Source organism: Phodopus roborovskii, unplaced genomic scaffold (assembly GCF_943737965.1).
Source record: "Phodopus roborovskii unplaced genomic scaffold, PHOROB, whole genome shotgun sequence".
NCBI lineage: Eukaryota > Metazoa > Chordata > Mammalia > Rodentia > Cricetidae > Phodopus > Phodopus roborovskii.
In genome coordinates this window covers 31,273,246-31,289,037 of record NW_026126409.1, presented here as the reverse complement: position 1 = coordinate 31,289,037, position 15,792 = coordinate 31,273,246, and the positions used below count along the sequence as shown (strand labels likewise).

Sequence of the window (15,792 nt, the reverse complement as noted above, 5' to 3'; positions counted from 1 at the left end):
CATGCAAAATCCTTCCTTCTTTACTGAGATACCAGGTATGAACTTCTGAACAGCTTTATTTTTGTTGGTGACACTCCTAAAATGAAAATATCAAAGACAAATATAGTTTATAATTTCACATGCATAGGAGAGGAAATTGGACAGAGTATAGAAGACAATATGAAGGCAAGGGATTAGCTGGTCCCCTCACATAACTTTAAAGCAGTACCCCAGTCTTTTGACAAATAACACTACAAAGAGACACTGACTCCGGGGTGCTCCATATAAATTAGGTATCTGTTCTGACAAGACTTCAAAGTCCATGTGACAAAAGATGCATATGAATTGTAAATTAGTGACATGAAAGTTTTCCTATCCAAGCAATATCTATAGGAATTCAAATTAAGATGAATCCTTTCTCACTTTCTTTCCCATTATGAATGAATAATGACAATTTTTGACAGACTCTTGTTTCAGAAAGAAGTGGATGACTTACACAAAGGCTATGTTTATATATCTGAGACAAAATCACTATATATCTGAGACAAAACCATGGTGCTATTGAATTTAGCATATTTAGACTACTTAGAAAACAGGTGTATAAATTAGAGTTCCCATTGTAACTTGAACATCACTGCCTTAGTTTTCCATTGCTGCAACAAAATATATGATGATAAAACAAACTGACTAACTAATATCAATTTGAGAGAAGGAAAGAACTTGGCTCATAGCTTCAGAGGCTTGGCATTTCATGTTTGTGTTTGATTATCTCCACAGTTTCAAGCCAGCACTTATGCTGAACCTCAGGGCAGAGAGGATGTGATATAAAAAGTCCTATTCAGTGCAGATGAGAAACCCATGAAGAGAAAAAGTCTGGGGATGAAAATGTAATCCATAAAGTCATTTTCACTGGGAGCTGTAGCTAGTCAGATTGTACCTACCTTCAAATTCTCCCATCAAATAATCCATAAGGAATATAGAGCCCTTGAAAATGCCAGCTTTCACCCAAAGTTTAACACATACATTATCAGGGTGAAAATTTATATTCAAGCCATAATAAGCAACATTGTTACTCTGTTGCCATAATAATCTTTTACTCAAGAGTTATAATTACTTACTCTTGAATGGACTACCTTTGCTTGGTAGAATTTGCTTGAAGTAACTACAATGTTTATCTGTTCTTAATATTCCTAAAGAGTTCTTGATAAAAGGGAGTTGTAGACTTTATTTCAAATATAAGTCCTTTAAAACTCTATTTATTTTGTATTCCCTACTATGAACTCAAGATATCACCTCATGAAATTATCTTCTGAGACCCAGTATGCACATAGAGGACATAAACCTCTCTACACAGCAGACTCAAATTCAGTGCTTTCAGGCTGCATCCATCAATTGCAATCACCACTTTCATTTGTAGTCCAGGTACAATAGTAACCTAGCAAACAAAGGGAAGGTAAGCAATAAGTGTGACTTTGCAAGGTGAAAGGTAAAGGAAAACGATTAATTGGAAGCAGACATCTGTTTGGCATTGGCAGGAAGCAGACAACAGCCAAGTGCATGAGGAAAAAAGTATCTCTCTTCACTAAATGGGTGCAATTAAAAGTGGCTGTCTGAGAGAGTAGCGAAGCCCAACTGCATGTACCCTTTGCCCTCTTGTTTGTTGGGACGTCAAGAACATCTCACGTGTGTGTTTCTAATGGACTGATCAAAAGGATAGGTTCCAGCGTTTGTTTAACAACCCCAAAAAAGGATTTTCTGAGGAGCTGTCTTTTAAATTAAATTAAATTAAATTCCTAGTTTGTTTTTATTTCCCAGCTTCTTTTTCCCCATCCTTGTCTAATACATTAGCTCACTGTGATGAAGTCAGCTTTACAATCAGCCTTTCTTTAGGTAGGACTTTTGTTCCTCAGAGCTGTCCAAATGCAAGAATGTAGTAACACTCAGGCACTCAGGTACCAGGAAGGAGCAGTTTGTCTGAAAATCTGCAGAGGACTAAATCATGTGCTAAGAAAAATGATGTATCATCTCTTAATTTCCTCTAATAATACTTTCCAGGTTTATACACTTGACAAAATCACTCAACTCAGCTTTCTAGTTGCTTCTTAACCTTCCAGGTAATGGGGATTTCAGAGACAAGGGACAACATTGTCCCCTATAAATTTATAAATGAAAAAATGGGTTCCAGTTTTGAAGTACATATAAAAGTCACAGCCATTGTCACAATAAGTCAGAGTTACTCACTAATAGACATTTGCGTGGCTTATTTTTATCCAAGGCCACAAGAAAATGTTCCCTATTTTTTATTCTGATAAAGCAGATATTAAAAATATAACACCTAATATGAAATATAAAGATATTCATAATGAAAGGCAATGTGCTTCCAAGCACTAACTCCAGATATAGAACTACAGGCAACTAAAGGAATGCTGGGAATGTGATAAACAATCTATTCCAGAAAAGACCCATCTCCTCAAATTAATTATAAGCCCTGAATTCATGTACATATAAGAAATTTTATGAAGATTAGAGGTTGTATTTGTATATTTAGAGACATATGTGCACATACGTTGTACTATGTTATTTTATACTATTATATATGCATATATGATGTTGATGCAAATCAACAATTAAAACAATAGAGGCCATGAATTTAAGAGAAAGCCAAGAGCAGAGGGGCTCATGGGATGTGTTGGGGGTAGTAAAAGGAATTTTAATTTTAAATTTTACAAGTACATATTTTTAAAAAGGGAACTTTATTCAGTGTGGTCAATGGATTCCATTTGATGCTTAGAGTTTTTATATGTGCTAAAGCTTGGGAAATTCTTAGAGCTATAATTAATTTTGCTATCACATAAATAATGTCTATTCTTTATGCATGATACATTTAGTGGGCATATTTGCATTATATTCTTTCCATACTTGCTGTGGGTAAGAGAATGATGGCTTTGGCTCCTAGAAGACGCTTCATCTTCTTCTACCTCCCAATCGATCCTGACTGCAGGCAGAGTGTCGTCAACCTCTTTCTTAATGTGGGTTTCTCCAGCTTCTTTTCTGTTATACTTTTCTTATTTTATTTTCTTCATCAGCTGGAAAATGTCCACTGTTGATGATTCATATGATGGCATTGTAGTTAAGTTTCTCTTGTTGTTATGAAATACCATGGCCAAAATCAACTTGAGGGGGAAGGTTTATTTCATCTTATATTTTGCAGTCCATCATCCTGAGAAGTCAGGGCAGAAACTCAAGGCAGGAATCTGGAGGCAGAACTGATGAAGAAGTCATGGAGAAAGGTTGCTTATTGGCTTGCTCTCAATGGTTTGCTCATGACTTCCCTATAGCACCCAGGGCCACAAATCTAGGAGTAGCACCATCCACAGTGGCCGAGATCTTACCAGTTTGATTTCTATCAAGAACACGTATCACAGGCTTACCCAGATACCAATCTTGTGGGAATATTCTCCCAACTGAGATTCCTTATTGTAAAATGACTCTAGCTTGTTTCATAATATAAAATTAGGGAGCACAAATGTCATCTGTCATACTATATATTATCAAACTCCTGGACATTCCAGGAAAAAAAAACTCTTACTTCAATGATGAAAAAAAAAAAGTGAATTCCAAATGCAAAATCTCATTTTTCATGAAACATAACATGTATAATACATCTTATCCATATTCACAAAATCAAAGACATGAACTCCTTGGGCTGTTGGGTAACAGTCACTGTCACTTTGCCTAACACACTGAGGAAATTATTGATTCTTTTAGGCCTGGTTTTCTTCTTTTAAGTAGTAGATTTTTTTTTTAATGTTTAACTTGTAGAGTTTGGATATTGAAAAGGCAATAAAAATAAAGGCAATTCCTTGGTCAAATTTGTATCTAGCAGATGTTATTTCTACTAAAATTAATGGAACATCATTTATCCCTAGTGTACGAATGGACATTGGGAACCCATTCCCCATGAAGGGGAATGTGTCTCAGCCTAGACACATTGGGGAGGGCCTATACCCTTCCCCAAATGATGTGACCAACTTTGATGATTCCCCCATGGAAGACCCCAAGCTTTCTATGGAGCAGAAGAGGAATGGGATGGGAGTCAGTGGGGAGCATGGGAGAAAGGGAGGGAGAGGGAACTGGGATTGACATATAAAATAAGATTGTTTCCAATTTAAACTTTTAAAAAAGGAAAAATTGTCACTGCTATTCTTATGGGTTTTTAAATTTGTTAAGTACTTGTAAAAATAAAATACAATTGTCAAAATATGAAAATGGTAGTAAAATGTAGAAAAATGTTGACAGTTTTTGGCTGCTATGGAAGGAATAATTTTTATTCAGGGTTATGCCACTGGCCTTTTAGCATGCTTCTATAGATTGGACCACACCCATGCACACATGGACAGCATAAATTGGACTCAGTAGTAAAAATAAAAGAGGTTATGAAGAGAGGAGGTGAATTCCTTGGGGGTTGGGTCAGGGGAAAATGAGAGAAGCAGGTATTAGAAGTATGGTGCATATGATAGTGATATGTCGTATACATGTATTAAATTGTAAAAGAATAAACAAAAATATTATTCATTTTAAAAAAGTAATATTATTTATATCACCCAAATATTACTTAGGCAATATGTATTTTATTTTTATTTTACATAGTGACTAGATCCTGAAAGTCAAGTATGTTACAGGCCACTGAATAGTAACAGAATTACACCTCATTAATCCCAGGTTTTGATGATTGGACTTGATGCTATCATGTATCATGTATGCTGGCAATTTTATGTCAACTTTCCACAAGCTAAAGTCATCTGAGAGATGGGAACCTCAATTAAGAAAATGCCTCTGTAAGACAAAGTTGTAGACAATCCTTTAGGACATTTTTTAAATTAGTGATTAATGAGAGAGGGTCAAGCCCATTATTGAGTGGGGCCATCCCTGGGCTGTTGATGCTAAGTTCTATAAGGGAGCAAGTTAAGTATGCCATGGCAAATAAGCTGCTAAGCAGCAACCCTCTTTGGTCACTATATCAGCTCCTGCCTCCAGGTTCCTGCTCTGATTGAGGCCCTATCCTGACTTCCTCCAGTAACAATGATCACAGTGTTTCATCACAGCACTACTAAATCTAACTAAGACACCATGTGCTACAGGATGGGTGACATGTGCACAAACAGGATGTATGGAAAGTATTTTTTAGAAGATTACAACCTAGAAATAACTTTGTCCTTGACATATCCTATTTATCTTACTTTAAAACTGTGTTCGTGTGTAATTATAAGATAAAAAATGGCTTCTAAACTCTACTAGATTTTAAGCATATTGTAAACAATAATAAAGGCAGAATGAATTGAATAAGAAACCATTTCTACCATTAAAAAGAAAGAGAGACCTAGTAAAGGCTGGAGAGATTGCTTGGTGGTTAAGAATACTAGGACCTGCTGCAAATGATGTGACAGACTTCGAAGATCCCCCATGGAAGGCCTCACTCTCCCTGGGGAGCAGAAGGGGGATGAGATAGGGCATTGGTGGAGGGTAGGGGGTGTAGGGGAGGAACTGGGATTGACATGTGAAACAAGATTGTAATACAAATTTTATAAAATGTAAAAGAAAAAAAAATACTACTTTCCCAGAGAACATGATTTCTACTTCCAGCATCAACATAGTGACCCTCAACTGCATGATATTCCAGTTTCAGATTGCATATAACTCTCTTTTTGCCTTTTTTATCCTGCTCAGGCAACTGCTTACACATGGAGAACAGACATACATGTAGGCCACATACCTATACCTATAAAAATAAGTAAATGTAGAATATTTTAAGTGACAATGATATTAAAATCCTAAGACAGAAACAAAGTAAATGTGCTGTTTTAAGATATCACCTTAAACGACATTAGCCTCTGGATGGTCCTTAAATGAGGACTCACCTTGAAGTCATATCGTAGCTATCACACACTAACACACAGCCACAGAAAACCCTCACATTATAGCTCTATAAGAATAAAACATTTGTATTGTCCTTGTCTGATAAGGTGGTCAGAAACCCTTCGTATATTACATATTTAAAGAAAATAAAACATCAAGGAAGGATGTGCTACCACAAAGAAATATTTGTAGTGATGTTTCAATTTATTTAGAAACTAGATAATAATGTTTCCTTGTATGAAAATATTAATAATATTACATAATATGCATAGATTTATATTTTTGTGTCAGTTAAAATTTCAGTTCAAAGCACTACCTTCAAAGTTATTAAGGTTTTGTAGCACTTAAGAATTCTACAGATATTTATATTAAAGAGGAATTTAATGTGCAGGTACCATGAAGCACTCATTTATTTGAAGCCAATGCTAATCACTTTGCTATTCAGACACTATGATAAAAGCTGGTAATTGTGAAATAACAAATGTATTGGCCACTGATGTTTAACAATAACTTTTTCATAGAAAAAGCCACAAAATCTAAATCTAAGTCCAACACACTAATTAAATGTTGATACTCACTGGTGGTGAAATGGTTTACATGCAATCTGAAAACCCACAACTATTAGTTTTCTTACATTATTGGAAAAGAAATATTGTTAAATACTTAAATGAAATGTTAATTTTTGCTGATTAAGTGCTGATTATCAGAGTTATTTAATAGTTAAGTTAGTGTACTGATACCATGTCTATTGTGAGGTGTAAAACAGGAAGGAGGTGGGCTGTGGGGAGATCAGGCTCGACAGTGATGAAGGCTTTAATTATCAATGGCTTGCTTCTCAGAGGCCTTGGTGCTGGAGATTCGATGCTTTCTGGTACAGTAACTCTGACCAATAAAGATAATTAGTATCTAGTCATCACCCCTCATCCATAAGATGTAAGAGTAATAAAGGATAACATCTTGCTGGAAACCCTGAATATGAAGTAATTACTTTGAAACGATGTGAGCTGTTTCATGTAAAACTGGCACCTGAGTGGCAAACACTGGAAGTTATTATAGATAGTAGAGTGGATAAATAAGCATCATAATGTGACGTCAGGGAAATGAATTTTGCTCTTAAGGCATTTCCTGTGAAGACATTTTACACTTCTTTATCATTTTAGTTTCCCTTTTCTTTCTCTAAACTGAATGTAACTATATACAAATAATTTAACCATTTTATATGTTTTATATGAAACTCAACATAATAAAAGTAGTTTGTTAGTTATTTCAAGATATTGGAATGAAAAACATGACAAGAAGGAAAATATTTGACAATATTTTGTGCAACAAATTATTTAAGAGTTAGAAGTTTATCACAATTATTCAAATTAATGTCATATGATCTGATTTATAACATGAATATGTTTGCCATTGATGAGAATAAGTGTCTGCAGTAACTAATTAATTCCACAGTACTGAGGGTGTTTTATTAGCATCAATCGTCATACTATGTCTCAGTTTAAGCTAATTTCAGGAAATGAATACTATGCTCAGTGGCAGACAGAGGGAACTAGATCTGTGCCTTCTGGCTTATCGTCAATTCTCATTTCCAATTCATTTTATCTATGTCAGTATTCCTCTATTTATAGTGCACATCCTGACCTTGAATAAACATTTATGCGACAGATTTGAGACCTTTAAGAATTGATTAATTTACTGACCAGATTTGTCTGGTGAAGTAAGAGGAGAAGAAAACTGAATATACTGTGTGTTGAACTCTTCAACTAAATTACAGGTAGCCCTTGGCAGAACCTCTGTGTCTTGAAGTGGCTATGAAAATTTAAATCTTGGCAATGCCTGATGAATGAGGACAGGAGGAAGGGATTTAGGTTGCAGTTTCAAAGGTCTGTTCATTGTTAAGGAAGACTTCAGTTTAGCTTTGGATCAGCTGGGCCACCATAATCATGCTGACCACTGTCCTGGAATGGAACTCACTATTGCATAGGAAAATACATTTTCATTCCAACTTCACCTGGACACATCTGCATGAATGCACTTGATGTAAGTTGGAAAACCTCTCTAGGATCATGATTTTTGTCACTGATAACCAGTGCAGTGGTTCATTTCCTGTGAAAGTTGGACGGAAGGCAGAGAAGCAGAAAAGAAAAACAGGAATTGGAATGAATTGCTTGTACATTTTTCAATTAGTAACTGGTTGTCTTAGTTCCCTATTGCTAAGTTTTCAATTTCTATTATTTAAATAACTGCCTTTTTTTTTTCTAATTTTAGAAGTTAGAGGCTTGAAGCATTTTTCACTATCTTCAAACCAAGTGTTGGCTGGATGGTGGTGGCTCTCTGAAAGAATCATACCTTCCCCTTTCCTGCTTCTCGAGTCCTCCTTCCACATTTTCTGCCATTTGTGTCTTTGGTTTCTTTACACGTTTATTAAATTTATTATACAATATACTTATTATACCCTTCTTCATCCACCAAGTCCTCCCAGAGTCTTTCTACCTACATATCCACTGTACCTCATGGTCTCACTTTCTGTCTCTCTCTCCCATCCCTCCATATCTCTCTCTGTGTGTTTGTTTCTGTGTGTGTGAAGAAACAACAAAACACAACAAACAAAAATCAAACAAACAACAAAAAAAATAAGAGAAAAATTCCAAACCAAACCAACAAGTACAAACAGAGTTGGAGTTCACGTTGGTCACTTTTTCCTGAGCACATAGCCTGTGTGGTGTGTGGATGACACGATCATTTGTGAATTTATAATATCAAGGAGCATGAAAACAGTGGTTCACAATGTTTGTCTTGCATTGTATGTTTTGAAAGTGACCAATTTAAAGTGTTTGTGGAACTATTCAATGTGGCATATTAACTGAAACGTTAAAAATAGATGTTACTCTAAAACTCTATTTTTAACATTTCATTTATTTCAAATTATCAATGTAGGTTCTTTTTAGATTTTTGTTGTAGAGTCCAAATCAGTATGCTTTTGATATATTTTCATTTTTCTTTTTCCTAACTACAGTGTGGTTAATAGTTGAGCAGAAGTGATTACTCTAACCAGAAGACAATCATAGTGTATTTTATTCAATGTGGTTAGTTGAAATACCACTTCCTTTAAGTAAAATGTTTTAGTTTGTCACCAGTAAGTTAGAGTACACTGGACAGTTTGCTGTAAATGATTCTGTTAAGTAAAGGAAGTATATTCCCATTCCTGTTTACCTGAATGATGCTAATTGTCATTGACATTGATCATGAAAATGATTAGGGTCCTTTCGCTATAATGAGAAATTGACATAGTTTTATGTCTAGAGATGACTGGTTTATTTTGATTAGTATGGGTATGGAAAGAAAGTTAGAGGTCTAAAACCTCATGTTCTTCCTTTGTCTTCCGACTCGAGTCCTTAAGGAAAAGCATCTACTGGACACTTTGATTGCATGCCAAATTCACTTTCTTCTTTGCCTCCATTTTAAAAAGAAGCAAAAATTATTCATGGTTATTTTAATGGAAAAACTAAAAAGTAGCGATTCCTCTTGACAAACATAAGAAAAAATACAAACATAATTGAGACATTTTCTTTTCAAAATATCAAAGTGAGAACTGAGGTGTCCCAACCTTTCCCTTTACTTAGCCATGTCTCCTTGTCACTGTCACTATTATCCTCATTATAGAACTCTTTTGCTTGTACTTAGTAAATGGTTTCTATAAAAACATATAATCCAATGAGTAGATAGTGGGTACCTAGTAGTAATGATTATGGAAAATACATTCAGGTTATCCTTTCAAAGGGTACATTGAAACAGGTGTGATAGGTTCACTTCTAATCCAAGTCTTAAGAAGAAGAACCTGCTGGAGCTCTGTCATAACCAGTATACTTTAGGGACTTCCATGTCAGCCAGAGCTAAATATAGAGACTCTTTCTCTAAAGAAGGAGAATAAAAAAGTAGGAATATGAAAAGGAAGAGAGGGAAGAGAAAAAGAGATACATTTAATTTTACTATCATTTCTATCTTATTCATTAAATGTGATTTTTAGAGATATATAAAAGATAATGTTCTAACTAATGTCTTATATATTCTTGTGTATATGAATTAACATAATACATACTTTCTATTGGTTATCATGTGAGTTCATGACATATTCTGAAGTAGACAAATGAAACTTTTACTATGTTCCAATAAATAATGAGCAATTACTTTATGACCAATTATTATAAATAACTTTTCTAGATAAATTTATAGTGCCTCATTTAATTTTCAATTTATTTGAATGCAATACAATTTATTTTAACATTCAAATTGGTTAAGTATACAGTTCCTGAAAGAAAAAAAACACACACTAAAATGATTTCTAATTTATTTGAAAATCAGAACTGACTCAGTTCCCTATCAAAATCGAGAAATATTAGCAGCCTAACACTTGAGAGAGTTCCCAACTTAATGAAAATTAATATTTATTATTTCATTTCCCAAGGTTATACTGAGCACCTGGTTTGTACAGTTTTGATCTGACACCTATGAATGTGATTTTACTGATTATTAATTATTACTAATTCCATTGATCATCATGTCTGCTTTTGTGTCAATATTGTTGTTTTCTTTCTATACCTCTTAGTAAAACTTGAGGTTGGGAATGGTGATACCTCCAACAATTTTTTTTATTATTATTCATGATTGTTTCAGCTATACTGGATTTTTTTATGTGTCTGTGTGAAGCTGAAAATTGTCCCTTCATGATTTGTGTTGGAATTTTGAAGGGAATTACATTGAATTTGTAGATTGCTTTTGGTAAAATAGCCATTTTTCCTATCTTAATAATAATTCATGAAAATGGACAATCTTTCCATCTTCCCATATTGTCTTCAATTTCTTTATGTGTTAAAGCTTTTATCATACAAGTCTTTCTCTTTTTTAGCGATAAAATAATTAATTTTATTTTAATTATTTGAGGCTATTGTAAAAGGTTATTTTCCCGTGATCTCTTTCTTGTTCCATTTGTCCCTTTGTATATAGAAAGGCTTGACTTTTTTGAGTTAATTTTGAATCCTGCTACTTTACAGAAAGTGTTTATCAGTCATAAGGGTTTCCTGGTAGAAAAACTTAATGTATTTTAACTTCTTCCTTTCCAGTTTATATCCTCTTGATCTCCTTCAGTTTAGTATTGCTCTAGGTAAGATTTCAAGTACTGTATTTAATCGATATGGATAAAGAATACAACCTTGTTTTGGTTCTGATTTTTGTGGAATTTCCTGAAGTTTTGTTTTCTTGCCTTTTGTTTTTGTTTTTTGTTTTCCATTTAGGTTGATGTTGACTATAGGATTGCTGCACACTGTGTCCGTTGTATCCCTGATCTTACCAGGAATTTTAACATGAAGAGGTGTTTGATTTTGGCAGATGCCTTTTTGTGCATCTAATGTTGTAATCATGTGGTTTTTGTCTTTCAGTTTATATGGTGGATTATCTTCATAGATTTTCCTATGTTGAACCACCCCTGTATTTATGGGCTGGAGCCTACTTGACCAGGGGGATTTTTTTTCCATGTATTCTTGGATTCCGTTTGCAAGTATTTTATTGAGAATTTTTTCACCTATTTTCAGGAGGGAAATTGGTCTATAATTCATTTTCTTTGTTGGGTCTTTATGTGCTTTGGGTATCAGTGTAACTATCCTCATAAAACAATTTGAGGAATGTTTCTTAATGTTCTTATTTTGTGAAATACCCAGAGAAGCATTGGTATTAAACCTTCTCTGAAGGCCTGGAAGAATTTGGCACTAAAGCTATTTATAACTGGGGTTCATTTATTTAATTTTTTTGGTTGGTAGACTTTTAATTGTCCCTTTTACTTCACTAGGGGTTATAGGTCTGTTTAAACTCTTCATCCATCTTGATTTAACTTTGGTAGGTTATAGAGAAAATTAGGTATTTCTTTTAGATATTTCAATTTGGTAGCATACAGATTTTTTTAAAGTGTGTCACTGTGTGAGTCTCTAAATTCCTTGGTGTTTGTTCTGTATTTATTTTTGGTGTTTTGAGACAAGGTTTCTCTGTAGCTTTGGAGATGGTCCTGGAACTCGCTCAGTACACCAGGTTGGCCTGGAACCTCCTGTCTCTCCCTCCAGAGAGCTGGAATTAAAGGCATGCTCCATCACCACCTGGCATGTTTGTTCTTGTGTCCTCCTCCCCATCTCTAATTGTGTTCATTTGGATTTAATCCTTACTGACAAACTGAAGTTTTAATTGTTTTTTACTTTTGCATTCAGCCAGATTCTGTATATACTAGTGGTATGAACCAGTGTTTGAAAATTAATATTAACACTGTTCTCAAGTTATATTTCTGCCACCTTGTCTAGGAAATTTTCATAATCACACAGTACTAGAGATTAGCATTTGAACTTTGCACAAGGATAACCATCCTAACAGGATGTTACAGTCTGTATTAAAATGTCAGCCACTCTCCTTGAAATATGTAAATCTGCATCTGGGGATATTCTTTCAAATGCCACCCCCAGTCAAATCATAGACTTATTAGTTTCTTTGTCTGAAACCATTATTTTACCCTTCAAGATCCATAAGACATTTTCCATTTGCATAATAAAAGTATCAAAAGAACGAATCATTTAAAGAAATGAGGGTTGTAAATTATTAAATATTATAAACAAACAAACAAACAAATAAGCAGTGTGTGCCCTATACAGTTTTTGTTACAGAGAAATAGCTATTATGACTCAGAGTCCGGCAGATGCCAATACCTTTAGTTCAGGAAGTAAAATCTGCAATCCTGAAGCTGACAATGGCAAAAACTAATAGTTTTGCCTCTGAACCATAATGTAGAGAAAATAATATTTCAATACTTGAAAATAGATTTCCTCCATGACTCCACATCCAGGTGTACCTTAATATTTATTTTAAATGATTATTAGGTAGATCTAATCCATGACCCTATGTCGTCAGTTATTTTAAGATACTTTAAGCCTTAGCTCCAATTTACTCTTAACAATGCTGTTCGTGCTTACAGAATTGGCATGCTTTATATTTCCTTCCACACTATGTACAGCCATAGTGGTTCCAGTTTCAGTGAAAAGTTTTGAATTGCATTGTATTATTAATATGGCCCTCATGACATTTATGAAACAAGCATGATGTTCATCCATCAAAATATATGAGGAATACTAAATCAAAAGAAAATATATGTAATCTGAAAAAAAATAGGCTTACAACATTTGCTTGAATTTATTTTGCAAAGTGACTTTGTCTTTATAACTTTAAAAGGAAAAGATTTCACTTTGTTTTTAGAGAGAAAAACACTCTCCTTTTTTCACTCAAATTGTAGCAAAGTCAGAGTCAGTAAATGTGCTTAGATTAGGTGTCTCTCAACTATCTGAACAAGATACTGGAGTCCTTGACCTCTTCAGACAACAATGACCCAATGTGAACTCAACTATAATGGAATGAATAAAAGTGGCTCTCAGTTCTACATAGAGCCTAAACTCCACAGAAGTCAAAGTACTGTGGACTAGAGTCCTTGTGCTCCACAAAGCTCTCTGGTAGAGAGTGGCTAAGTGCTGTTTGAAACCTGTCTGTAAATGTCTAGCACTGTGCTGCCCTGAGCTCATCATTGGCAGTTTCATCATGACCTCTGAGATATGGGAAATCTGACCTAAGTATTTCAGTCTATCCTATTTCTTAAATCCACTTAGCTGTGAAATAAAGCAACAAAAGAGATGGGTCTTTGTTGTTTGATTAGAGCAGAAGGTGACTTGTTTCTATCTAAAGAAGTAATAATTTAATCTCAAAAGTGGTTAGCACAGGGTATTCATATCCAACATCCTTGGCCTCTCTCTCTGGCTTGTAGTCCTTTTCCAATTTTAAATTTTCAATTGACCTGCTCCTGTTGAGGGAAGAATATTGATGCATAGAATCAGACAAAAGCTACTGTGTGTGCATAGTTGCTTACCCTGACTGCTGTGTTTATGCTGTCTCCAGGAACTGAAGGGGCAGTATTCGGGCACTCTGTGGAAACACCTCACATCAGAGCAGAGCCATCCCAAGACCTCAGGTAAGTCCTTCTTCTTATACTATGTCATGCTCCCCTCACTATTTACCACCTTAACACATGAACAAGTAAAATGGTGTCCATGCTATGAACTTGTATAGAAAGAAAGAATAAATGAGAAAGAGAGATCCTGTAACTTCATAGTAGTCAGATACTTTAAGGTAAATTTATGGAGTATCCTAACTTCTCTAATTTCCAAAACACACATGACATGAACACAAAATACATATCTAATGAGAAAGAGTTTAAAACATGAACAAAAGCAGTTACAGAGGAAGTATAGGGGAGTACCAGTTAAATCAGTCACTCTCAGAAATCGGACATTGATGACATACAGAATATAGATAAATTGGCATAAACTAAATGGAGGAAGAAAAACCAGGAGAGACTATGAAAGGTTCAGGCCATGTGAAATAGGTAGGACACACCCTTGGCATATTCACAAAGTGATGTGTGTCCACAAAACATTTGTATAAAAGCTACTCATGACTTAGCATATGACTGGAACCCCAGTGTTGTGGGAGAGGAGGTGAGGTGGGGAAACAGGGAGATCCTATGCTTTTCTGGCCACCAGCCTAGTTATAGATTAAGAAACAGGGTCTCTCTTAGCGAAATAAAAGAGAAAATGATAAAACAAAACCCTCAGTGTTCTTCTCTGGCTTCCACACATGTGTGCACAAATGTGTATATTTGAGCACACTCATAGATGAATAGTATATACTGCAAACACAAAAACCAAATACTCATTCATTCAAACACACACATACACACACACACACACACAAAACACACACACACACACACTTTATAGTGTAAAAGGCATTGTTTAGTTTGTCACTGACAAAGAAGAAAAATGGTCAAACAAAACAGAAAATAGAGGTGACTGTCAAATGAAGCTTAGATATATAGTAAGCTCATGTCTTCACTAATGAGACATATAAAAACAACTGACCTCTGCAAGTTTGGAACCAAATGCTTTCAAAAGCTGCATGTGAAGAAGGTTGTGAGAGAGAAGGTAAGATTGAGAAGATGTTGGTCAGTGGATGCCAAGCTATAGTTGAGATGCTCAGGTGTCCCTTATTATGGACCAATGATCATGATAATGTGGAAGGTAGAAGAAATGACTCATAGTTTTTCAGATTGAAGCAGTGAAGGTTTTATGAGATGTCTGTATTCTGTCTGATTTCAGTAATGCACAATTTATGCAAGTCAAAAATATCCCCATTATTCTATAAAGATGTGTTTTTTCTTTCCATTTAAATATTAAAATTAATTTAATTTTGGCATTCAACTTTACATGCAAAATTAGAATATATATAAATGTAAACCTCATGTATTAAAGAGACTAATTTTATTCCTGTTGTTTTCTGAGTTCTAAGATAATAATTTTGGTTATATAATTTTAATAATTATTTGTATGTTGTCTCAACTAATTATGAAAAGTCTGTCACTATAGGAATAGTACTTCATATGACTTTATGTGTGCTATGGATGTCTCAACTTTGCAAGTGTAAGTGTGAAATAAATTACAGTTAGTATATGAGGTTTCTGATATTTTTCTATTCATCCCATCCCTTACTTTAACATTCAGTAAGCTTGACTTATCATCCAACCCTAAAATAGTCTGACTACTGGCAAGATGAGTGTTTCTAATTTAAATTTCAGAACAGAAGTAAAAACAAAATACAGTGATAATTGGGCTATTTAAATATTCATCTATGTACTCAAATCTAGAACAGAGTGTCTGAGATCTTGACATACATTGCTGAAATTTTTCAACAGGAAGTGCTTTCAGCTGATGCAGTGCTCATCAGGCAAGTGAAATGGTTGGCTGAGTTAAAAAAGTACACAAT

The 15,792-nt window shown here is 34.6% G+C and overlaps 1 protein-coding gene across 1 annotated transcript in view; it reads left to right on the top strand.

The window, feature by feature from the left end:
- Sgcz (sarcoglycan zeta) overlaps positions 1-15,792 on the top strand; it is an 895,063-nt gene that overhangs the window by 864,137 nt on the left and 15,134 nt on the right. Inside the window, exon 6 of the mRNA XM_051182286.1 lies at positions 13,870-13,942. Coding sequence (XP_051038243.1) covers positions 13,870-13,942 — 73 coding nt within the window. The remainder of the gene's footprint in view (positions 1-13,869; positions 13,943-15,792) is intronic.